Here is a 24,702-nt window from a genome sequence, read left to right as displayed (position 1 = left end):
TCAGCGTGAAGGAGACTGAAGGATGGTCTTGTGGTTAAAGTACATCACCAGGAGTCCAAAGTCCTGCTTCCACATCTCTTGCCCTGTGACCCTAGGCTAATCACTCAGCTGCAGAGATCCGCAGTTCCCCTTTTTGTCCCAGGAAACAGCGCTGGGAAATTTCAAGTGAAATATGTTAAGTGTTTCTCTATGCCTGGATGGAAATTGTTATGGAAGCACAACCATATTACATGTAGTAGTTTTGATTGTTTTTCCACAATGCAGCTGCATATGTGTTGAAATTTGTAACTTCTCCCTCACTGTTTGATTGCACAGCACTTAACTGTTTTCTATTTGTTACACTGCTCTGATATTGGGTTCCAAGCAAATTCAATTAAGTCATTTCTCTTTGTTATTGTATGGTGAACTTCATATGGAAAGTATGAGTTACAGGCGACTGGGGCCAAACAGACACATGGCTTTCATGCGTCCTCAAGGACTTGGAAAGCCAGCACAGTCCTGCTGAAAGTGAGAAACAGAATCAGATTCCAGTTTTTACATGTAGGACACGGCTCGTTCCTGGGAGGTGCTGGGTACCCCCCACTCCCACTTGTACTTCAGGCATATGGGATCAAGGCTAAGGTAGTGCTGGCTTGTCTCCAGTCTAAAGGAACTAATTATCCACAACCTGTCAAGACTCTCACAAAGAACAGAAGACTCACCCATCTGGCTCCCTCCTCAGACATTTGCAGCTAGGCCTGGCTCTTACACATTTCTAGCATATCCAGCACTCTCCAAAAGCCCAATTCAGGTCTGGGGCACCTCAGAGGCTTGAATGTCCCATCATTTCTGGCACACGGGATCTGAGGTTACCCAGCAGCTACAGCTCCATGCTGCAAGGAACCTTACAAGAAAACACGTTCCCAAATGTCATCACGTGCTGGAAAATGGTTGTGCCTCGAGCACAGCGAAAGATCTCCAAGATATCTGAGCTGTAAAGCCAAACTTCTTAAAGCATCTTGTGTCACAAAAGGTGTTAAAGTGGTACACTTCTTTGCTAGGATGCAACTGCAGCAGAACAGCAAAAGCAAGCTGCTTACATATTTGTGGTGCAAAGCCAGGGATGGCTGAATTCTGCTTCAAGCTGCATTTCTTCCTCTGGCCATTCTCCTCCTAGCCCTGTAACTCTTTGTGTTGATGTCCCTCTTCCATTCTGCAGGCAGATAGTCAAAACCCCAAGTGGCACTGCCTTCTGCTGGCTGGCTGAAGTCTCTGCTCATAATCCCACACAGACCCAGGGTTGTTCAATGCACTTCTGGTCTCTTTGGAAAGAGACTATGAGACCCTCCTGATAACCCGAGTCTGTCAATTGTCCTGTGTGTGTAATTCAGGAGAATACAACAGGGCTCAGGGGTTTTGGTGCATCAGGAATCTTTGCAGCTTTAAAAGAGGAAAAGGGTGGTTTGGCCTTTGGTAGGTCATGGAGGGTTTTGTTTCCCTTGTGCCTTATAGCTGGTATTTTTTCAGAGCCTTCTGCTCCCTAGCATTCCCACAACACATGAACACGCTCAAAGAAAAAAATTCCCGTGAGAAATCACTGGGCTTCATTAGATTTTCAAAGTTCCGAGCTGTGATCCTCCTTGTCCCTCTCCGGCAGCTGGCCCTGCCAGATTCTGACTGCTTATGTGAACATTTGATAAATCTCACTGTGGACTGCATTTGCTCTTTCACCCGAGCAGTTATCACACACATTTCCCTAACACTTTAAAATTATGCCTGCCAAACATTTTCTGATGTAAAGTTAAAAGTCGTCTATTACTGAAGTGATTTTTCAGCCCTCATGGGCATGTTTTTCTTTCCTTTTTTTTTTTTCTCCTTATGTAGTTCAGATAGTTTCAAGCTCTTTTAAACAGGCTGCCAAGGGTCAGTTTCAAAATACGTATCTTTTTAAAAAAAAAAATTTCTGTGTCCTAAAAATACATCGGTGCTATTCTTCTCTTTTACACGTCTCCTTTTAAAGCCAAAGTCCAGTGAATGCGATGCTGCCTTCCTGCAGGATTTCAGCCACCCACAGCCACGTAGGCCCCACACTGCTGCGGGGAAGTCGGTGACACTCTTTCTAAAGTGTCCCCTGCTGTGCGTGGTGGCACCCGTCACCTCCAAACTGCAGACACAGCTTGGAGGGTGCAGGCTGGTGAGGAAGGGCAGTGGGTTCTTGCCCAGAGCTGAGCTGGGTTGTGGCTGGATCAGGCATCAAGACGGGAAACGCTCTCAGTTCCCCCACTCCAAGCTGGACCTGTGTGGAATTGGTTGTAGCTTTGCAGCCCACCAATTTGGTGTAATTTATGGCCACCCTCTGTATGCAAACTGTTTGTTCATATCTGGGGTCTTGCATGACTCTTTCCTCATTTTTCCCCATTGTCTCCCCCTGTATGGATAACACTCTTGCTTTCAGCGTGTGAGCAGAAGGCAAGATGTCAATTCTTTCCTCCCCGACCTTCTCATTTCATTCCTTCTCAGTGCTCTTGGCATTTTTCTGTAAATGCCTTTTTTCCCCTTTAGGTTCCAGAGCTGTGCACGTTTTTTGCTTTGCTTTGTTTTGTTTTGAAATTGATTAAAGCAGTTTGTCCTCCCATGGCAGAGAGATGCTAAAACAAAGCATGTGTGTCTGTTGGTTTTAAACCAGGATTTTTCTTGCTTTTTTTTCCCCCCAGTTTCTTGTTTAGCAAACACAGTTAAACAGGATCACAGTGGAAAAAAACAAAGCAACTCCTCCCTTCCTGGATAATGCCAGCCTGATAACACATCCAGTTTTTTTTTTTCCAAAAGCCAGTGGTGCCCTTGAACTTATTGAAGCATGCTCCAGCATCAAACAGTCTGACCAATCTTAATTTGTTGTTTCCCCTCAAAGTGCCTTGGCAGGACCTATGTTTGAAATTGCATTTGCCACTTGTGTCACAACTGTGTTTCATGCGGTACCTAGAAGTGTAGAGGCTTGGGTCTGGGCCAGCCTTAAATAAAGGAGCTAATGCAAATACCTCCCGCCCCAGTACAGCACCAGAAACCCAAAACATCACACAAAGCCTTCCAGGGTGGAGAGAGAAATCTAATAGCCAGCTAACACTTAAATTGTACTGCAATTAAAATATAATCCTTTAAAATTCTTGGATTTGGAGGAAGGAGGGGGCTGGGGAGAAGTACAGAGAAAGAAGCCAGTCAGAAGTGAAGACACTGCAATCCTGAGCGTCAGCATGGAACTACTTAAGCATACCATAATTGCATCACAGAAGGTATGCATACCCCGAAACCAAAAAGGAAGCAGGAAGGCAAGAAAAAACAAACACAGTATGATGAACCAAACAGGTAACCTTCAGGAGAAGGAAATCTAGCCTTGGCTAACCCGACAGAAAGGCACGTAAACTGGCAAAGGAAGGTGAAAGATGGGAAACAGGAGGATGGAGAGGAAGTCTCAAAAGCAAACAGACACATTTCTACAAACAATTGAGAAATTCAAATATCTGAAAGAGAATTAGTGGATTTGCTGGATCAAAGGGGCAATTAAAAAATGACAAGTGTGTTGCAGAGCCTACATTATATTGTCCCATCAGTCTTTACTGGCTGGAAATATCTTCACTCTCTACGTATTTCATTTAATTACCAAAGATTAGGGCCTGTCAAACACCGAGGTATCAAAAGAGAAACTGCAGGATTGACATGCTAAAGTAACAAGCCTCCCAGAGCAGATGGCATTAATCAAGGCTGAGAGCTGTTGAGAAAATCATGCAACTTTCCCTTAGAAATATACATAATATTCTGCTATACCAACTAAATGGAACATGGCAGGTATTTTACTTTAAAATTGTGATAATCTCACGCACATGAAAAGGGAAGAACTACAAGGTAGTGAGTTTTAAAACCTGCAGATGAGCTTAATGTTAGACCTGACGGAGCCAGTAAAGGAAAAGCACTCCTTTTTAATTTCCTCAAAAAAATCTTGAAGTTTCTCAATGAAGCCGTGGATTATGCAGAACCTTTTAAGATAAACATTAGAGGGGATTTTGGAAAGTCAATCATAGCTTTTCTCACAAGAGGAGAAAAAACGTTATGGTTAAGAGTATCTAGCAGCCACGGGGAAGATGCAGAATTCTGCTCTGGTGTTTGATTTAAAATAGAAAGGAAGTGTCGTGAGAATGAAAAGCAAAAGGTTAGCAAGGTTAGCAAGGGTGGCAGCAGCATACCCCCAGATAACCCCTGGGGGTGATCTTTAATACTTAGATCAATTATCTGAACAATAAGGTGTGGTATTTGGATGTAACAAAATCAACAGAATTGTCTGGCCCCTCGGTCACGCAGGGCAAGACTGAAAATCTTGGGGACCCAAGGTTATGCTATCAGGTTATGAAAACCCTCTTAAGGCTTTATTTCACCTGAGAGCAGAGCAGCAGCCGAAGGGGCAGTGGTGCCCGGCTGCTAAAGGCAGAGCCGCAGCAGCGGGGTGCAGAGGGCAGCGCGAGGGGATCCTGCACTGCAGCCAGGCTCCTCACCCTGTGCTGGGTGTGCTCAGCCACAGGGTGCCCATCGCCATCAAGGAAACTGGCGTTATTCCTGAAGGCTTCACTCAGCTTTTCTATATCTCTGCCGTACTGGCTGCAGCCATCACTCCCACGTGTTTCCATCTGGGTTTCCCTACCTTTGCACACTGACACGGCCAGAGCAATGTTCTCCCAAAGAATAAAAAATAAAGCGATAGAATAAAAGAATATAAAGAATAGAGAATAAAGCAATACTCTCCCAAAGAACAAGCAGGGAGGTGAGAGGAGACAAGGAAGAAAAAGACGAGTAGAAAAGTGAGAAAGGCAGAAGTGGGAGAAGCGGAAAAAGAAAAAAAGGAGAAAAACTGTGCTAGGATGTAGTGAGAATGGAGTTGCTATCATGGGCTGTTCAAGCTATCTGCTGGAGGTGGGGACTTCCCCAAAACAAAGCTGGAAATAGCCACATCTCGCACCACCTGTATTGCAGCTGAATGTATGATTTTTGTAATCCAAAAGTTCTTTTTCACTGTTCTTGTGTCTTTTCCTTCCCTTCCTCCTGTAGTGGTCATCTTCTGCTGCAACATTGCTAGTGAAAAATGCTCAGCTCAGTATGGGGTATTTGATGGTGGGTTTTTATTTTTATTTTTTTACCAAATGAAAAAAAAAAAAAAAAAGAAAGAAAAAAGAAAAAAAAATGAGAGCCACTTGAATGAGGAGAAATCCTAGCTTATGGAAATGAACAGGACATGATTAAAGCACGGAGTAAGCTCCTTTCATCTCACTGCAAGTACAGTATTCGTGGGATGTGAGGAGTACAAGTTCCTTGTGAATAACTAGAGTTCAAAATGCTCCGATTGGTAATTTTGTGGCTGGTAGCACTTCAGGGTCCAAGAGTCACCGGAGGAAATTATAGAGAAGGAAATCATTTAGAGGAGAAACTAAAGTTTATTATGACACAAATCACAGTGGAGAAAAGAACAATAAATTTTGTTCCCACATACAGTACATGCTTTAGTCTGCAAGATAAGAAATAATAATACACAGCCCCTCTCCCAGCCTGATCTACCAATAAAAAGGATTCAATTCCTACACCTTTCTCTGGTACCAAAAAGTGACAGTATAGGTAAAATACAGGTGACGTCAGAGTGACATTGCCAACATTGGCATTCTTCTGTTATTTAACTAAAAAAAATGAAAGTCATATTTTGTCCCTTCTAATCAGTGCCCCAGTGGGTGCTTCTGGTCAGGCCCTCCCAGAGTATTTTATAGGAAACTGCATTTGAAACCCTGGTATTTGATTTATGGTTTTGTTCAACAGGACTGGTAATGTTAGAAGCAAAATCATGAACCTGTGGGAGTGCCAGGATGCTAGGCTTTCCAGGGGCTGCCAGAAAATAGGAAGCGTGCAATATGTGAGGATCTACCACCAACACCTTTAGAGAGGCTTCTAGGGCAGAGCCTGTTGCTGTGTGTCTGTAAGAAGGTGGGGGGAGAAAAGAGAACAGCTTGATTGTGGCTCTGCTCACAGAGGCAGATCCTATAATCCCCACAGGTGGGTGCACATCTTTAAATATATGCCAGGTATTAATGAAATCGGCACCCAGGCCTGCCAGCCACAAAATAGCTATCTATGTGAGCTGCTCAGGACATCCCTTGCTGTCCCCAGGTTTCGGTGGTGGTGGCCAGAACTTCACACGGGACAAGACCTGACGTATGTAGCTGTGCTCAGGAAGGTCCCCCATCTCCTTGCCTATCTATCATGCTCCCAGATAAATGTTCTGCTGAAGGTAGTAATAAATCCTATAGATCACTTCTTTGATCTGTGGACAGGATCGGGTTAAAGGGGATTGCTAGATGGAAAGTACAGCTGTGTCCTGGTAGACTGGAAAACAGACCAGCAGGAGTCACTGTCCCAAGGCAAACTGCTGAACGCCAGGGTCTGTCCAGAAGCTCAGAGCAGGTGGAGAGTTCCCTAGCCACATGTGGAGGAGACACGAGGGTTGCTTGGTACACCGTGCCTTTGTGAATAGGTACAGGCAGGCAGTAAAGCAGAGAGAAGTGCTTTTGTGCTCTGTTCTGGGTGAAATGAGTGAAGCAGGTTCCCAAAGGACCAGGAGAGGCAGCCTTAGGTTTCCATTGTGTCGGGAGACCACGTCTCTTCTGCTATGAGGAGATGACACCAAAGCTTAATTGAAAGCTATGATTATTTGAACAGAATAACCACACAACAAGATCATGATATTAATAATGACAGGCATCCCTTCTGTGGCACATTTATCAGCAGGTTTCAAAGCCTCTACCAACGGAGGTGTTTAACTTTGGATGCATTTTACAGAGAGGAGAACTGCTGCACGGAAGATGGAGTGGCCTATCCAAATTCAGCCAGGGGGCATTTGGCTCAGTCAGGAGGAGAAGCAGAGAAACCAGAGTGCCAGCCCTGGGGAAAGCTACCTGAAAAAGCATGGAACCAAGGAGAAAAGGGAACAAAGTCTCCACATTCCCGCAGTGAGAAGCACCAGCTGCCTTACTCACCCTTTGTTTAGAATATCAGTACACACGTTTTTTAGAAGACAAGTATTTAATTAATTACTGAGCTGATGCTGCAGTTCCCCTTCAGGATGAAAACAAACACTTAAACAAGCCTCTCCTGCCAACCCCACCCAACACCTACTCAGTTACAACAGATGGATGAGTGCCACAGACCAGACGTCAAGATGATACCAAATTTGACACTGCGCAAGCAACTGTGGCATGCTGCAGGAGAGAGTCGCTCTCCCTGTAACGTTGCCTAAACGCCAGATTGCACTGATCCCTGTTAGAAGCGATGTGCACAGCACCCAGACAGCAAAGCCTGTAGTCACTGCCACAACCTGCTGACATCTTTCCATCTCTTTTAATAGTCCTGCCTAAATTTTTTCATCCTCCGGGGACTGCTGAAAAAGGACACAGAAATACCCGGCTGCAGTCTCTGAGGGATGGGATGACTGAGTCCTCTCCTTGGAAGATCCTCGATTACCTGGCTTGTGCAGTGCATAAATAGGGCCACTCCAGGTGCTCCTTGTCTCCCCTGGGCACTGGCTTTGAAGGACAAGTGATCTCTCTTCTCTGTCTGTCCCTGAAAGATGAGATTCAGGTGCAGCGTAGAGAAAGACATATGTATGTGAAGAAGGAATAAAGCTTGGATGCTGACAGAGGTGGCAGCCTTATTCTAATAGTTTATAGGAAGTTGTACCAAATGAGTACTGTAAGTCAGAAGCTGGGTACCCTTCTGAGGAAAACTGAAGGCCTTACAGGTGGGATAGGTGGCCCAGGGCTACTGAGCTTTCCACAAAGATTGTTCACCCTCCAAGTCTCTAGCATGGGGTGGTGACCTGAGCCCGGTGGCCTCCTCAGGAGCTCTGGAGCATGCAGAGTTGGCACAACAGAGTTCAGATGAAAGAGATTCCTTTGCAAGCCTAGTTAGACTTCACCCAAAGCAACAACCCTTGGAAGCAGAGACGCGTATGCTCTTCTCAGGGAGTCCTGCAACAGTCTCAGCAGTCCAGATAGGAAATGTGCATAAGGCAGCTGTCTGGCAAGTCCTGAGAGATCATGGCTAAAACCATCTCCTAATTTTAAGTTTGAGCTTCCTAGTATCTACCTTTCCCTGAACACTTGGCATTTTGGAACGCTCTGCTCCAGTTGCATACAATGAGTGTTTAGTTCTTCCACAAATGAGGTCTCGAGTGATTTGAGTCAGGCGCCCGCTTTGGTTTGGTTTAAGCGAGTAGCCCCGTATCCTAACACAGGAACTTTGTGGCACAGACAGGGATAGAATCAAAGGATGTATCTTAAGCTCCAGGCAAATCTGCAGACAAACTGTCAGACTACAGATGCCTATTCAATGAGTCCCATCCATCCTGGGCACTGAACGAGGCAAAGGCCCTGTAGAAAAAAGAGGATGTGATTAGATCATTAAGTGCAAAAGAAAATGTGGCAGTAAGAAGAAGAAGCATAGCCACGCTGGCTTTAATCTAACTAGTGGGGAAACTGCTTTACTGTAGACATGGCTGTTTGGAAGACCTCAGTGTTGGGTGACTTGCACTAATGTCACACCCTCAGTTCCCTGGGCAAATTTACCATATCTCCTTCGGTGCCCACAAACCCTCAACAACGCAGTAAAGTCAGGATCCAACCACACATCAAAGCTTAATCATGATCCTTCTGCTTTATCACATTCTCTTTATTTCTAGCATGTATGTGGGATCACACAAAGCAGTAATGACCTGAAATACTAAGGTACTGCATGTAAAATTATGGCTGGTCGGGAAATGTACACATTTTTTATGTTCTGTGAAGTCTTTGCTTTTTACCACTATGCAGTCTTAAAAAATATCATCTATTTCAAAATTCTTACATTATATCTGTGTACCTCTGCATTTTGGGGAAAACATGGCATTATGTCCATAAGGCACGGGAGTTAATCTGGGTAAATCATTAACTGGCTCCAGAACAATGGCATGCGAATACAAATTCTTTGTGGGTATCGGACCTCATTATTTTGTTCCTGTTGGAGTGGTGACCTCACCATTTAGGCTTGTATAGTGTTAGTGCTGTCTATGGACACCATGGAAATCGAGGTACTGGAGGTTTTTAAACATGGTTATTGATCTCTGTGTGCGTTAGTAGAGGTGATTCTTTTTTCTTACATCGCATGGTTTTACAACACAAAGTTTGTAACACATCGCTCTAATTTTTAAAGTCAGAAGGCAGGTTCAGTCATATATCTCAGGAAAAAAAGAAGAGAGATCTAATGGTAGCTGCACAGTGCTTTGTCTGGTGGTGGTGGTCTCATCAGAAAGGTGACTCGTGTAGGTCGTCTTCACAACAACGCAACTGTGATGGCGGCAATGAGACTCTATCAGTACAATCGTTGGTCAGAATAAAATTAAAACTATTCCCATTAATCAATCACATTAATAAAACTAGCAGGTTAGACTGGTGCTGAAATGCTACAAGCTGCCTATTAACAGAGAAAGGAAGAAACATGGGAGGTCTGTTAGAGGTCTGTAGTTGGTCATTTTGCATTAGACGGTTAGAAGATCATTACAATTTCTAGCAGTAAATGTTTTCTTCGTGACAGTTATGTTTGATGAAGTGTTGGAGGGACTGAGGGAAAGTAAAGAAGAGCACTGTGCAAAACATAGCACTTCTTCAGATCATAATAAAAGTTCAAAGAGGGGATGGAGAAGAGGGATGGTCTTAAAATGAACTGATGAGGAAGGAAAAATGAGGCAGATGAGAACAAATCAGAAAAATTTCTTGACAGCTGATATCAGTGAGAGGTATTAAATAAGTGTCTCTAGGCTGCCCAGAGTTCCTGGTGGAGTCCAGGTTGGGTGCAAATCAGTTTCAAATGTTCTCCATCAATGCACTTTCCATCCCATAGTCTGTCCCCAGAGCCAGCTACCTACCCCCAGCCATCCAGCATCCCTTCAGGAGCCCTGGCAGGTGACAAGAGGAAGGGGCATCTGTGGCTGTGGTTTCTGTGGCTCAGAAGATTAATTTCCCCTTGTTTAAAGATTTATCTTTTTTACAGTCCTAAGGATGACTGCTCAGATGTTCTTAATCGTGCGTCTGCTTGCCTGATGGGAAATGTGCATGAGCATTTGGGGTCTGTGGCTTTGGTACATGGCAAATGGCAATTAACAGCAAAATCCGCCTCTGGCAAATTAACCTTGCACAGATTCTAGAGGGGTTTTTACATTGTTTTTGTTTTGAAGTGATTTTATTTGCTGAAGCGCAGGAAATTGAGGTTATCATTTCAAAACATTTGTGGGAGTCCTTCTTCCCTGTCAGGTGCGTGTATTTTCTAAGCCCTCCTTTCCCGTTTGTATTTGCCTAGGTGTTGGCCTGCATCCTTTAGTGCGTATTGCCTCTGATGTCTGACTCATTATGGCAACAGAAGCGTTGATGCCAGGCCCAGAAGCAGTACTTAAAAACCTGCTCCTTCAAGCTCAAAGCTAACTCAGTTTGCGGCAAATGAAAGAAATGCAATCATTTGGCACCTTGTCCATGCATTAGCTGTGAAACATAGGACCTTTCTCCTCTGCTTTTCTGAGAGCCTGTTCCTATTTGACTAGGCTGTCATAAAGACCACTAACTCTAGGGTGTGGAGTTTAATGCTTGGGAAGGAAATGACTGGTTTATTGCATTCTTTCTTGGGTTGCCAAGCCGCTTCCCCCACCTCACCTCCCAGGATATTTATTTCTCAGAGCCTTATATCCAGGAATGAAGAGACTCTCAGATTTCAAAGGGGGAAACTATCTTTCTCAGCCTTATGTTTGGGGTGGAGGGGGAATTGGTAGGGCAGTGGAAGAAGAGAAGACAGAACAGGACTTGAAAACAAATGAAATGCAATCTGAAAACTCAAAAACTCAAAATCAGTAGTTAAATGAATACCCCCAAATGTGCTGCATTTTTTTTAATTAACAAATAATCAAGGTTGTTGGGATTTTTTTTTTGGTTGGTTGGTTGGTTTGGTTTGGTCTGATTTTCTTTCCTCATGCTTCTTTTTTTGGGGACATATTGTGCTTATGAATACTTGAGGTTGGCAATGACTGTTGGTACCCAAACTCTTGCAATGACACACAGATGAAGGCACGGAGGTTCCCCTACACATGGCCATGGAGATCGGTACTGACAGACTGCCGCAGCACATGGTGCCGCTGCGAGCGGAGCATCACGGCTGTTTCATGTCATATGCCAAGGTGAGGGGGTGACACCTCCCGAGGAGGCGGGCAGGGTTACGCAAAAATAATGGAAGCCCTTGGAGAAGGAGGATGAGGAGCATCCTGACTTTCCCACAAATATCAGCACTGTGCTCATCTGTTTGCGTGCCCCATGGGAATAACAGAGCAGCCAGGGCTTCTCCCTGAGAAGTGTGGGAAGCCACCCATCCCAGGACACGTGCACAGCTCAGAGAGGAAGGGGTTTTTCTCTTCCTCTACTTTGAAGCTGACAAGCATGTAGTATTCTCTTGCCCGTTTTCAAGGCATTGCAAATCAGAATAGATAAAGCAGGAGAAGATATTAGATGTACAAAGTGGCTTTGCACACCAGATCAATGTGTTTTCTTCTCTACCTTTCTGCCTTTCATCTTCTCCATCCCCCAAACAGAAATCTAGGAAATGGTTCACACAGCTTGGCAGGTGCCTCTGCTCATTCCTGCACGAATAACAGGTAGTGCAGGAGAGGGGATGAGAGAAAGAACAAGGGGATTTGGAGAGAGGGAAGGGCAGATGAGGAGAGGAAGCATTTTCTGAGCTGGGACTGTTGTGTAGTATTTCAGTCACCTGCATGCGATGCACTAGGGAGAAGGAAAAACTGGAGAGTTTCTCCTAGGAGAACAGCATCAGAAAGGAGAGTGACAGGCACAGGACATTCATCAGCCATTTCCACTGGCATGGGGCTGGACTGCTGAGAGTGGTATCAAAGGAATAAAAACCAGAAGAGGAATGAGATGAATTTCTCCACAGCTGCATTTAATTGGAGCGAGGAATGAGAAAGTGGCAGATTTTGTACTTCTTTGGGGGTTGCAAAAAAAAAAAAGGTAAATGCAAGAAGCCTTAATGTGCCTTAAAGCCAGACTTCCTATTAATTTTTGGGGAAAAGCAACCCTGTCTGCCAACGGAGACACTTGCAAGGGAGACACATGACTTCTGCAAGATGTGTGTCACTTGGCACCACTGCCTAGGGCATTTATCAGTGTTCTGGTCAGAAATCCTGTCTTGCCTCTGCAGGCACAGCAAATTTACTTGGGCTTTGCTTGGGACACCAGGAGGTTGACTTGCGATGGGGTTGCTGGAGGGTTTGAACATACTGACCCGAGGCTCTAGCAATGCAGAAGCTGCACAGGGCAGCAGATTGCCATTGGGAAAACACCTGGGTCAGGGCCCTAGGAAATGAGATGTGCTCCGGCTGCTGCCATCACCAAGGGAGAGTCACTGCTGGGAGGGAAAAGAGTCAGCTCCTGCCTCATGTCAGCTGTGGGATGAAGCAGGGCTGGCTCTACAGCAGCCTCCCTCTGGCTCCGTCACACCTGTCCCTTACTCCCCATCACTGGGGCAGTAAAGTTCAAATCTAGTTGTGCTACTGAGAAGCCTGATCCTGTTCTGGGTATAGATCTCAGAAATATATCTACATGTATATATGCATATATACATGGCTATACCATCAGGGCTATAGGAATGCTCACACTGACTCTGTCTGCTGGGACAGCTGATTGGGAGAAACTGCAGGCAACCAGACCACATCTTCTGTTAAAGGCTCTTCTCAGCAAAGTATTGGATGAATTGCACTCGGTCTGACATCAGGATGGCTTTAGGGCTGTAAAGGTACAGATAATTGCCAACAGACCTACAGGACATGCAGGGACTGTTGGAGTAAAAACCTGAATGAGAGCAATTTCAGAACCACTCCATATTCTTTTGTGGTCCAACACCAGCCCCCGTGCCTTCTCCTGCCATTCCCTCTTCTTTCCTTGGCTAACCCAAAGTAGCCTCACATAGTGGTCTTGGACATTCTCTGAAATGGCTGTGGCATCGTTCAACAGGATCAAAAGAGGATGCAGCTGGAGGAAACAGCCATCTGTTTGGTCTGGGTTTTCAGTGTTTTTTAGTTTGTTTGGGTAGGTGGGTGGGTGCGTGGTTCTTTCTTCAAGAGGAATGTCCATGGTGAAGTTGTACTTCTATCTGTTCTGCCTTTACAAGTCATTGTTTGTCAGACCGGTTGTCATGAGCCCAAGCTGAGCTCCCCCAATATGGCTGGTTTTGCAAACGTGGCAGGAGATGTTCTAGAGTTCCTTCTCTCTCCTAGATCTCCAGGAATCTGGGCTCTGTATTAATGGGAATGTGAAGGTCCTGCATATGTTATTACGGCACATCAGCAGCCTTGGCATCCCTGCTGTTTACTGTAGAGAACATCATTTAAAAATAAAATAGTAAGCTGAATGACAGCTGACTACACAGAACAAAGGAGCTTCCTGTTTTTCCCATGAGGAAACTAAGCCAAATTAGTGATGCAGGTTATTCTACCGGAAAGTCTTTAACTCTTGTGCCCAGATTACTAACATTTTCCCCCTAAGGTGTCTACACTTGCAGTGAGCACAAACGGATGCCTGCAAACAGCTGAGACCTGGTTCTCCTTTGCCCAGCCTATTTGCCAAGCCATACTTTGTTGGGAGATCCTCGGTGTCAACCCAGAACACAAGTCTGCTCCTCATGGTAGGAAGCAGAGGTGCAAACAGTGGTCTTAGATTTGGGATTTTCCCTTTTCTTGCTCTTGAGATGATCCTTGAAATACTGCCTTGCTGTAATTGGTAACTTCCCCATGATAAATGTGTCTTCTTTGTTACCCAGCTGACTGTTTTCAAATTCATTATTCCAATACAATGCAATTATTGCTCATTTCTGCATACTGCTCTGTTGAGTCACTGACATTTTATATACACTTGAGGGAAAAGACCCTCTTTTAGCAGTCTGTAAACCTCTTGTGTCACCCAAAACAGAAGTTTTATTATCTATTTTTATTCAGTTTCCTTATTTATATTAGTCTATCTTCAGCTCAGTTTATTATTACTGTTATTCAGTTTTAAAACAAATCCAAAGCTGTAGAACATTCACAACTTTTTGTTGTTCTTTCATGTCCTTTTGGCAAAGCAGAAGAAATTGAGAGGAATGGTTTTCTCTCTGAGGTTAAAATGAAAGGCAGACCCTTCATGTAGGAGAGTGCTTGTTTGCATGTTGCCACTTAAAATGGTTGATTATTCATAAGACTTGGTGAAAACTACTCTAGGGCCAGCATTTACCACCTTTGATTCAAAAAAAAATGAATGTTTATTGATGTACTATGTGGAAGAGATCAGATCAATATAAATATCATGGTGCTTAGGTTCAGACTATGATGAAAGATGTTCTGTTTGACTTTTCTGAAGCATTCAGAGAGTGAAAACTCCTCTTGCTAACTTATTTCAAAATTCTCCTACTGACTAGCAGATAAAGACGTAAAAATGCTGTAAGTGTGCAGCATCAGTTAGGCGTTACTCCACTAAAATGTCCCAAAATACTGAAAAAGTATCGTTTGGGGTGTATTTTTTGTCAAGTTACCTTTGTCAAGCTTTAGACAAAGCCTAAGAGACTGGACAGCCATGTAGAGAGCCTGCGCAAACCCAGAATTCATCATCAGCCTGTCATCCTGGTGGGCTTCGTAGGTAGGAGCCTTTGTCCGTGGCAGTAGGGAGGGCATTTGTGAAAGCTGTCTCTGGTGAGAAAGCAGGAAGAGATGAAGACTGAGCAACCTTCTGCTATCTCCTATACACGTGTGCTTTCCAGGGGGTCAGTATCTTTCTGTTTAAGCAAGTACTTGGAGCAGCGACCGCACATTTCTCAGTCAGAAGTGCTCTTTCCCCAACATCGAGGTGGCCGTGTAGCTTCAGTGTGTTAAGGATCCTACTGCTGAGAACAGAAACTCATGATGAGTTCCCAGAATAGTGCCGAGTTTCTTGGACTTCACAGACTTCTCTCTGCCTGGCCCTAAATTATGCCATGCACTGGTGGCCAAACTGAAATTCAGCAGACAAAATCCCATTCCTGGCTGTGTGGGGTCTGACAAGCTCATTTGGAGTGACGGGTTAACAAACCAACTCTAGAAGTTCCTTTAAAATAAAGTGCCCATCCCCAAAACATTACAAATTAATCCAGATACTTTGATCCCTTTAGCTTCACAAACAAAGCTCCTGTAATTCTGCCTCTCTACTTTACAGTTGACTAAGATTCCTAAATACTTCAATGTCATTGCTTTCTGATGGGATAAAACTACTTAGAGAATATTACTAAACATTTTCGTGTAATCCAAACCCAATATATCATGCTGAATAAAAGAAAAGCTCTAAAATTTGGGAATTCCAGCGAAAATAGAAAGAACTGAGCTAATTAAACACTATAGCTAGAGCTGGGCAGAATAATCCAATTGTAAATGCTGAAAATACAGTGAAACAGAGAGAGTTTTTGTTAATGGTCCTAAAAGTGACATCTAGCTGGTTTTAGAGACTAATACAGAGGTGCAGGATAGGTAAAGCACAGAAAGGATGTATTTTCCTTCACTCTTCTACCAGTGTGCCAGAAAGGCCAAAGGTCAGGTTTTCAGAAGAACGCTGTGTTCGCTAACTCTAATTTAATTATCTACATAAGTAGCCATGTTTGCAAATGGCTAAGCACCAAGCAGCTCCCATGGAAACCATATCAGGTGCAAGCCTGTTTGAAAGTACAGCTGGTTTAAATGCCTCTACAGCCGCTTCTGAACGCAGAGCCTTTCCAAAATCCCGGGCAAAGTTACTGGTTCTGAGAGCTTGAGGAAAGCTGGATATGAATTTCTTGAGGTAGTTCCTTGTGATTCTCTAATTCTTACACACATCTTCCCAAAAAGGTAGCAAAAAATGGCTTGCACACTGTTTGGATGGTGCAGTGTGGTTTTTTGGTGGTGGTGGTGATGGTGGGTTTTTTATTTATTTGTTTTCTTTTGTGTTTGTGTTTCCTGTTTTTTTGTTGTTGTTGTTGTTAGAGTTTGCTTGTTTTAACATATATAAATAAGTCTTGAGAGGGGAAAAAAGTCAGTAATTTAGATATCTGTCCAGAAAAACAGGTCAAATTACCAGCTCAGTCCTCGTGGGCACATTATTCAGGAAATCTCAGGAGCACCAACAACCAATATTCAGAGTGAGAAGTCTATCTTAAAAATCACAGGGATTTCTCCTCTCTGAAATTACCAAACTGCTTCTCCATCTGATTGCCAAGGTTTTACAGAACAGTCATTCAAGGTTTCAAGCTTTTCTTCTTTCCAATCACTAATTTTCCACCCCTCCGTTCCAACATATGGAAGAGGAAACTCCAAAAACGCTACCATGAGACTGCGCGAATTGGCAGCCCCGCTATCAAGATGTTACTGTCAAGGCCAAACACATAGGAGTGACCTTGGAATAAAGGCCCTATTATCTCTCAGCAACTCTTCAAACTCCCCGTCCCCTGAGAAACTTCACAATTGGAATAGGATGCCGGGCTGTCTGGAAAGAGATTAAATTGTTCACAGCTGCCTGGGAATTAACAAACTTCCTCTCCTTTACGCTGGAATGCAGCATATTTGCAAGCCAGGTGGAGGATGGCATGTGAGGTTCTTGCAGGACCTCGAGTTGGCACTAAGAACCACATTTTCATGTCTGCACATATATCTGAGTTACCAGGGCTCAATAATAATTTTCTGGCAGATTACTCCTGCCCTACAGCAGGTTTCTGTGATTACTAAAGCCAGAATGAAAGCAATGGTTCTGGATTTCACACTTTATATCCTTCCACGCTGAAGCTTTGATTTCAAAAACTGCTTTTTTCCTTTGACACCAATCAGCAAGAACAAGCCTGACGACGCACAGGTGAACAGTCGAGTAAACTGCAGGGACAGTCCTGTAACAGGCAAAGTGACACCCTCCCTCGTAACTTGGAGGAAATTATTCGGAATAACTTGATAAACCTTTGCCAAGATTGTTAATGGAGAGATTGTGCACTGCAAATTGCAAATGTGACCTCATTTTGTCCAAGGCAAAAAAAAAAAAAAAAAAAAAAAAAAAAAGAGCTTATCATTTTTTCTTGCTTATTTTTAACAATGCTCATTGATCCTAAGAAGCAGCATCCTTGCTATCTAATAACTTCCTTGCCTGTAATTAAATAATCCAGTCCATGAAAGTGCAAAATGACAGCGCTGAGAGTTTTCTAAATGATTTTTATTTATTTGATGACACCTTCAGTTCTGTGAAAAGAAACTGAATTTTAGCCTTGATCACCAAATAAGGAAACTTTGGAGTGGGCACAACTTAATCTTTCGTGAATATAATAAGGCAAGGCTATTCAAAACAAGATACGCCTCAAGGATGGACAAAAAGCTTGTTGCATTTAAGCATTCTCAACAGCTATAGAAGTAACGTTTTCATAATGCCAAGCCCTAGCGAAATACTGATGCTCACCAGCTGTTAGAAGGTATTTTTCATCTGCTTTAGTATTATCTGATAGGGGAAAATCAAGAGAGGAAATAACTAATGCATCCAGTCCTTTTTCACTAAACTTTTTAAAGTTCCTTTTTTAAAAAAAGAATCATTTTGATTTTTTTTAATTATATTTGTCCAGGCTTTATGCTCTAAAACTTAAAATACAGCTTTTTATTGCAGCTTGCACCTTCTGGTCTCTTTTACTCCTTGGCCACTGGTTTCAAATCATGAACGAAAGGCCTGACAATACCCTGAAGATATTACTACAAATTTTTATCTCATTCAGTTTGTGAAAGTACTTTTGCATAAAGGACCAGTCCAATTAAAATCAGTGCACAGTTAGCTCTGCTTATCTGGTAACATTCCACCTAATTCTGTTCTACTTCTTTTTTCACTATATGAATCAAATCATGGGCTGATAGAGGACACGACGAGGGCTGGCAATAAACATGATATACTTTGTTATCCCTGCACTCTTCTTCCAAACGATGTATGAATTTATTCCTTACTGCTAAAATGCTGCTTTACAGTCAGCACAGTCTGTGATGCAGACCTCATGTAGACAGTTCCCGTGCATTTAGGTCTATCAGGATAACTTGAGCTACTTTAGCATCTCACACATGGAGAAGGGGATGTGGAATCCCATTATTAGGGCCGGAAACCATCGTGGCCAGATAACGGTTTAAAGGAAAATAAATGCAAAAAAATTGCACAGGCCAACATCCTCCCAAATTGTACGTGGGTGAACGAAGAGAGGGGCATAAACGGGAGCTAAGCGGTTCCTGATTTTAATGGTACAACATACAATTAAAGGCAGGTGGGTCTGGGTGACAGCCTGTGCGGGGCTCTGACACTCGTGAGCAGGCTGGTGACACCCTCTGTGTGCTCCGTTTGAACTCACCCAGTTTTAAAGTTGCTTGAACGGGGTTTGTGTCAGCCCAGCTGAGACAACTCAATCGAGAGAAGAAAATCCAAGCAGACAGGTCATTGGTGCTGTGGTTTTTGCTACATAAATACCTGAAAAGGAATTTCCAAATCCACAGTGACATGGGCATAATACTGGTGGGCAGGGGGAATAATCAGTTTATTTCAGTCACTAAGTCAAAACAAAAGTATATTGACTGTGAATTCATGGTGTAAAGAGGCTCCAAAGCCACGAGCTGGTGGTGGGAGGGAGATTCCCTTTTCCAGGCTGTGCCGAAAGCCAGCTGTTGCCCCGTCCCCCGAGGACCCCAAGCCCTGAGAAAAGCCTGGTATGAATGAGGGGGTTTGGGTGTAAATCCCCACTTCTGGCCCCGTGCGCTGAGCCCCACCTCTGAGTGACCCAGAGGCTCTGGCTCATTCCCTAGGGATGGAGAAACTAAACAAGATAAAGCAGAACCCACACGGCACAGAAACGAGGTGGAAAGTGGCATTTCCTCACAGTCTCCAAAGTAAGAGTTTGTTTGTTAAACTGTGAGGGCTCAGGTTTTTCTTCCTTTTTTTTTTTTTTTTTTTTTTTTAAGGGAATGTTTCGGAAATCTGGAGAAGAAGCCTGGCTGCCATATAACTGTTCATTCCTCACCGCATTTATAGATTTCATCCAGCCCAGTTTGACTTCCAGCCTCTGCTCTTAGTTCAAAATAAATTTTTATTGCAAGATTATGAACGGAAAATAGGATTTTGAGAAGTCCATATCCAATATAGAATTAATTTATGCTCCATTACATACTACTAAAACCACTATAAAAGGCCAAAACCCGTACTTCCACAGACCTACAACACCTATAAACGAGGCTTTGTGGTTTCACAGGGATTATTATTTTTTTTTTTTGAGGTTTTTCTCCGAGTTGCTGGCTTGGTCCTTCCAAATTTCCTTCATCCCCATGCCCCATAGAGTTTAAGGACCTCACTGAGAAGGACTGAAAACTACCCTACATTACCAGCCTGGATGGGAAGAGCTGCTTCCCTCCGCAGAGGACAAATATTATGTCCCTGCCCTACTGGACTGCTCAGCGTCAGCAGTTCCTACAGATGACTGCAGAACCGCTGGAGCCACTGTACCAGCCGTGCCTTACAGAGCAGCTAATTTGTTTCGAGTGCCGTCATCACCACAGAAGCAAAGACAAACACAAGCTCAAACACAGATAAATAAAAGATTACTATATCTCCTGGCAACCTACTTCCAGCACATTTTAAAAGCCCCTTAAAACCTTTGTGCAGTGCAATGCAATTTACTACCTGCCTCCCTGCAAGCTGTCTGACAGCGGTCTGTGTTTTTGGAAGCAAGGACTGCTCCAGCTGCCTGGCACTGAAAATAACAACAATTCACAAAGTCTTGGCTTTTAATTTCCCGAGCACTAAACACATGCTTTCTTGCAAAGATGATGACTCGGGTTTTCTTCATTTCACTTGGGAAACAGAGCAGTCAGAAAATGAGCCATGTACTCAGCAACAAAAATATTGCTTTTGCAAAAGAAAAAAAGAAATAATTAAGTGAATAATGGACAGTACCTGTGGGGAAAAAAAGTGAGTGCACTCGCTGCAATATGCTTCATGATTCTCAGCTTGGAGCTTGGCGAGAGGGGTGGTTTGGTGCTGCCTTCACGTTTCACAACGTGTCGGTAGGAGCCGTGCTTTGATACGCACAACGACCGCTAACATTTCATAATATGACAATCTAAGAGGTGAAACAGCTTCCATGTTTTAAAATTCATTAAGAACAGCTGCAACTTAGCTCTGATGGATACATCACTGCTTTCCCTAATCAATGTCTCCTTTGTTGAGTTACATAAAGCTGTTTCATTGCCACACAGACAGGAGCCACTACTCTAAAAAAGAAAAAAAAAATAAACTAAAAGATATTTTAAATCTATTATAGCATGTCAGTATCGGCTGTCCGTAGTATCGTGAAGTAATGAAACAACTAAAAATATCATATATGCAAGTAAGAGAATAAAAGAAAAATGGTATCAACATTTTGAAGTGACAGTTCTGAAATGCTAAAGGAGCCTGACTAACAACTGAGTATTTCTGGGTGGGAGAAGGATTTCTAGGACATGCTTTTTCCCTAAGTGAATTTTCCAGGAGTCTCGAGCGTGATTTGCCTTCAAGTTCCATAGTGTCAGTGTGGATTTCTCACACCGACTTCTGCATAGCCTGCCTCTATGGCGAAAATAGCTTGTGTTTAGAGAACATATTAACACTTTTTAAAAACATGTTTATTGTATTTAAACTAACAGTAAAAGTGTACATGATGAAAAGCTGTTTTCCCAGAACCCTGCCGTGTGGTCAGCCTTAGGGTTAACCAGCAAGCTTGTTTTAAACATTGCTTTTGAAAATCTCTTCTAGATGTCTAGCCTTGATCCCAAGGAACAAGCAGGTCCAGTGGATTTTCCTTGCTTCTTGCCTTCTGGGGGATATTCCATTTTAGTGAGGCTTCATGATGAAATATGTACGGAGAAACACAGAACTGGGAAGCCCTAGATGGATCTAAGTCAAATAACCACTTATGGAGGCTACAGGAGAAGTAGCCTGTGCTTGTCTGAAGGAGAACAAGGCTGTGGAGAGCTTTAGTGCAATGGTCTAATTGTCAAAGACCTCAGCTCTAGTAAGCTCTGTGCCTGCCAGGAGCCAGACCAGGGGCCAGGGGGAAGAGGAGCTTGAGAAAGACATGAGGAAAGGCCTGAAACAATTTGGTAGCATGGTTACAAGCATTACCTTTGTTGTACACCAACTGACTCAGAGAGTGGGCTTTTTTTTGTTGTTGTTTTGTTTTTTAACCTGGAATGGTAATTCTGTTGCATATAAACTGGTCTCCAGGTATATGAAAGGAAAGAAAATCGGGTCTAGGGTTTCAGCCCTAGTGGGGCAGGTGCATTATTGGTGTTCTGAAGGTAATTGCATCTTCTTCACTGACGGCAGTAATAGAAATTCTCATAGTGTAGACAGAACTCCCATCAGAATCAGCCTCCAACCTCGAGTCAGAGAGGAGAAGGCTCTCTCTGCCTATGTGGAGCACTCCACAGGATAAAACTTTGATTAGTGACGTGGAGGGTGGAGTAGATTTAAGTTTAATGTCATTATGCCAACCTCAATTAGACAACCTTGTGCAACTCTGGCAGCTGTGGAATGCAGTTCGATTACCTGGCGTAGCTCGAGAGCTGGAACAATAGGATTTAGACTTCTGGAATACAACTGACTAGGCTAATTTTTATCTTTAGGAACCGAGAGAGATAGACAGACTCACCTGTATATGCGAGTAAAATACATCTATATACATATGCATACACATATGCATACACATATAGGTTGTACAGGTATATAGGTTATATGGGTGTCTTCCCAATTATGGTCGCCTGCAGCACCCTAAACACCTCGTTTGCTACTCTCTGATTTCCTCCTGGCTGTTGAGGTGCTTCCAACTGATGTGTGTAATATGGATGTTCCCTATATATTTTTCCCCTCCAACCTCACTGCAAGTTCTTTATGTCCTTTATACTTACTATTAGTATACTTGGCTCCATATTCGTCTCCAACTCTGTCAACATAGCTCACCTCCTGTAATCAGGAAATGGTGATTAAATGAACATCCAAGTACAGAAGCTGTCAACCTGGTGTTCATCTTTTCTTTAAGTTTAAAAAAAAAAAAAAAAAAAAAAAGTTCAATTACCTTTTGTGCTCATGTGGCTCTGAAAACCAAGGAAAGGGAAAGGGAAAGGGAAAAGGGAAAAGGAAAGGGAAAAGGGAAAAGGAAAGGGAAAGGGAAAAGGGAAAGGGAAAGGGAAAGGGAAAGGGAAAGGGAAAGACATCACCTCTGCTATTATCTTTACACAGAATCAAGTTCGAAGGTTATTGCCAGTCATGTCATTTTTAGCATTTACTGGAACAATACAGGAGACTGAAGATCTCCATAGAAAACGGACACGCTGCAAGCCCTGCAGTTCTGTGTCTCCTGGGATGGGCTGTTATAGCTCCTTACAGGAGCTCGTTTGGGGCATTTAGGTTTTAATGGTCTTTCTGCTTGATAGCTGTCAGTTTCAGCAGCTGGGCCACCTCATTGGAAGGTCTTAGAGATGTTGACTCAGTGTTGGGTTGCAAATAGCATAATAGCATATGACGGGGGGGGGGGGTATATTTATATCCTCTTTATGTGCATAGGGAAAAAAAAATCTAGAATATATATATAAGCCATTGACATAATCCGCTCTCAAACTACAGAGCAAGTACAACTTCTTCAGCGCATGCAACAGCTCTAACCTCCGTGTAATTACTCCGGGCTTACATCAATATAACAGTACCGGCTTTCTCTTCAATTATTTTCTGGGAGTGGCAGGCTCTCTTCCCGGAGCGCTTATTTGTTTCGAAGTGGCCTCGTTTGCTCGACAATTCGCGCATCCTTTCTGCCCGCCCGTTTGCGCCGACTTGCGAGGGCAGCCGCTGCCCGGGACGCCCCGTCGGGGCCGGGGCCGGGGCCGGTGCTGAGCCCCCCCGGCCCACGGTAACCCCGCGGCTGGTGCCCGGCGCTGAGCAATCGCCTACGGATGAGTAAACCCCAAATGTGGTAACTCAGGCCGGCAGCTCTGCAATTAAGACTTTAATTTCAGGTGTAGCCCGGTGGTGGTAATGAATATTTATTTCAACGGAGCAAAGAGGAGAAAATCTGCTGGTCGGGAAATGGGGGAGGCTCTGGTAAAGCTCGGGCTGAGCAGCTGCGGAGCTGCTGGGGTCCCGTCCAGCGCCCCAGTCCGGCCACGTCCCCATCCCGGGGAAGGGGAAAGGGTAAGGGTAAGGCGAAGGCAGCAGCTCCCCGACGGCTCTCCCAGGGGATGCTCGGAGCCGGCGGAGGGCAGAGCCGCCCACCCCGGGGACTCCGCTTGGCCGAAGTCCTATGTAAATCCCCGCATCGCACCTTCCTGGGGGTCCCGCAAGCCCTGCGGGGAGGCGTGCGGTGTTTTAGGGTATTTCTTTTTTTCTTTTTTTTTTTTCTTTTTTTCTTTTTTTTCTTTTTTGGTAGTATTCGTTAAAGGGACGAGGTGTTATTTTGGGGGGAGTATTGTGGATGAAAGTTGAAAGGACGAGGTGTTTAGAGGCTCGCCGACCTCCGCCCGCATCCCGGCTGAGAATTGCTTTTTAGCTGCTGGGGATGACAAAATAAAAAATAAAAAGGGGGAAGGAACAGCGGAAAAGGAGACCTCGGGGCGACATCTCCGGGCTGGCGGAGTCCCGGTAACGCTTTTAATCTTCCCCCTCTTTTGATTCACAACCCCCCCACCCCCAGACCTCCCCGGTCCGGCCGCCCCGACGTGGGTTTGCCTCCCCGCGCGGAGGAGAAGCGACTGGTCGGGGCGGGGGGCTCGGGGACGGAGCGAGGCACATCTGCAAGCCATAAAAAGCGGGGAGGAGCCGTCGGGGCGAGGCGCAGCGGGACGGCCGAGGGGGGAGCCCCGGCCTCGGCGGCTCCCCCCTCGCCCGTCCCCTTGGCTCGACGGGACGGCCCCGAGGTGAGCGGCGCGGTGAGTACCTGCGGGCCCCCCCCCCCGGCCCCTCGCAGCCCCGTCCCGTGTCCGTCCCGTCCCGCCCCGCCCGCTCCCCGCCGCCGCCGCTGGGAGCGCGCTCCCTTTAAGAGCCCGGCTTTGCCTCCCGGTAGCTGAAGGTCATTAAAACACAAAAGCGCTCCGGCGCTGCGGTCCAATATAGCGCATGCGCCCTGCCCGAGGACTGGCAGGGAGACGGCAATATGGCGAGAATGCCTGGCAGCGGCGGCGACTGGAGCGGCGGCGGCGGAGGGGGCGGCGGCGGCGGCGGCGGGGACAAGGCGGGGGAGCGGCCGCCGGGCCGTGTCCGCGGCGCCCCCCGGCCGCCCCGCTACTGCAGCGCCGGCGAGGAGGAGGAGGGCGAGGAGGAGGATGAGATCCGGGAGGTGCAGATAACGGGGGACGAGGAGGAGGAGGAGGAGGAGGACGGAGCCGATGGGGGGCTGCTGCTGGACGAGGAGGAGGAGGAGGAAGAGGAGATGGGTCTGGAGTGGGACGGCGAGGAGGAGCCCGAGCCGCTGCCCCCCGCTCCGGGCCGTACCGCGGGAGGCTGCGGCGGCGGCGGCGGCGTCGGGGCGGCCCCGGGGGGAGCCGCGGGCGCTGCCCCG

At 45.1% G+C, this 24,702-nt stretch overlaps 1 protein-coding gene across 4 annotated transcripts in view; it reads left to right on the top strand.

Annotated features, from left to right (window-relative positions):
- KCTD1 (potassium channel tetramerization domain containing 1) overlaps nt 1-24,702 on the top strand; it is a 97,797-nt gene that overhangs the window by 7,484 nt on the left and 65,611 nt on the right. Inside the window, exon 1 of one of the 4 annotated variants that reach the window (XM_035317484.1) lies at nt 23,933-24,073. The exons of 1 other annotated variant lie outside the window; for it this stretch is intronic. Coding sequence is in view for 1 of the 3 variants with exons in the window: in XM_035317479.1 (XP_035173370.1) it covers nt 24,298-24,674 (377 nt within the window). In the remaining 2 variants the exon portion in view is untranslated. Of the gene's footprint in view, nt 1-23,932; nt 24,074-24,186; nt 24,675-24,702 lie in introns of those variants that run through there. 2 more of the 4 variants (XM_035317483.1, XM_035317479.1) reach the window with 2 other exon arrangements.

Source organism: Oxyura jamaicensis, chromosome 2, assembly GCF_011077185.1.
Source record: "Oxyura jamaicensis isolate SHBP4307 breed ruddy duck chromosome 2, BPBGC_Ojam_1.0, whole genome shotgun sequence".
In the NCBI taxonomy this organism is placed as follows: Eukaryota; Metazoa; Chordata; class Aves; order Anseriformes; family Anatidae; genus Oxyura; species Oxyura jamaicensis.
The sequence above is the reverse complement of the archived record's forward strand: the minus strand, read 5'-3'. Positions and strand labels throughout refer to the sequence as shown.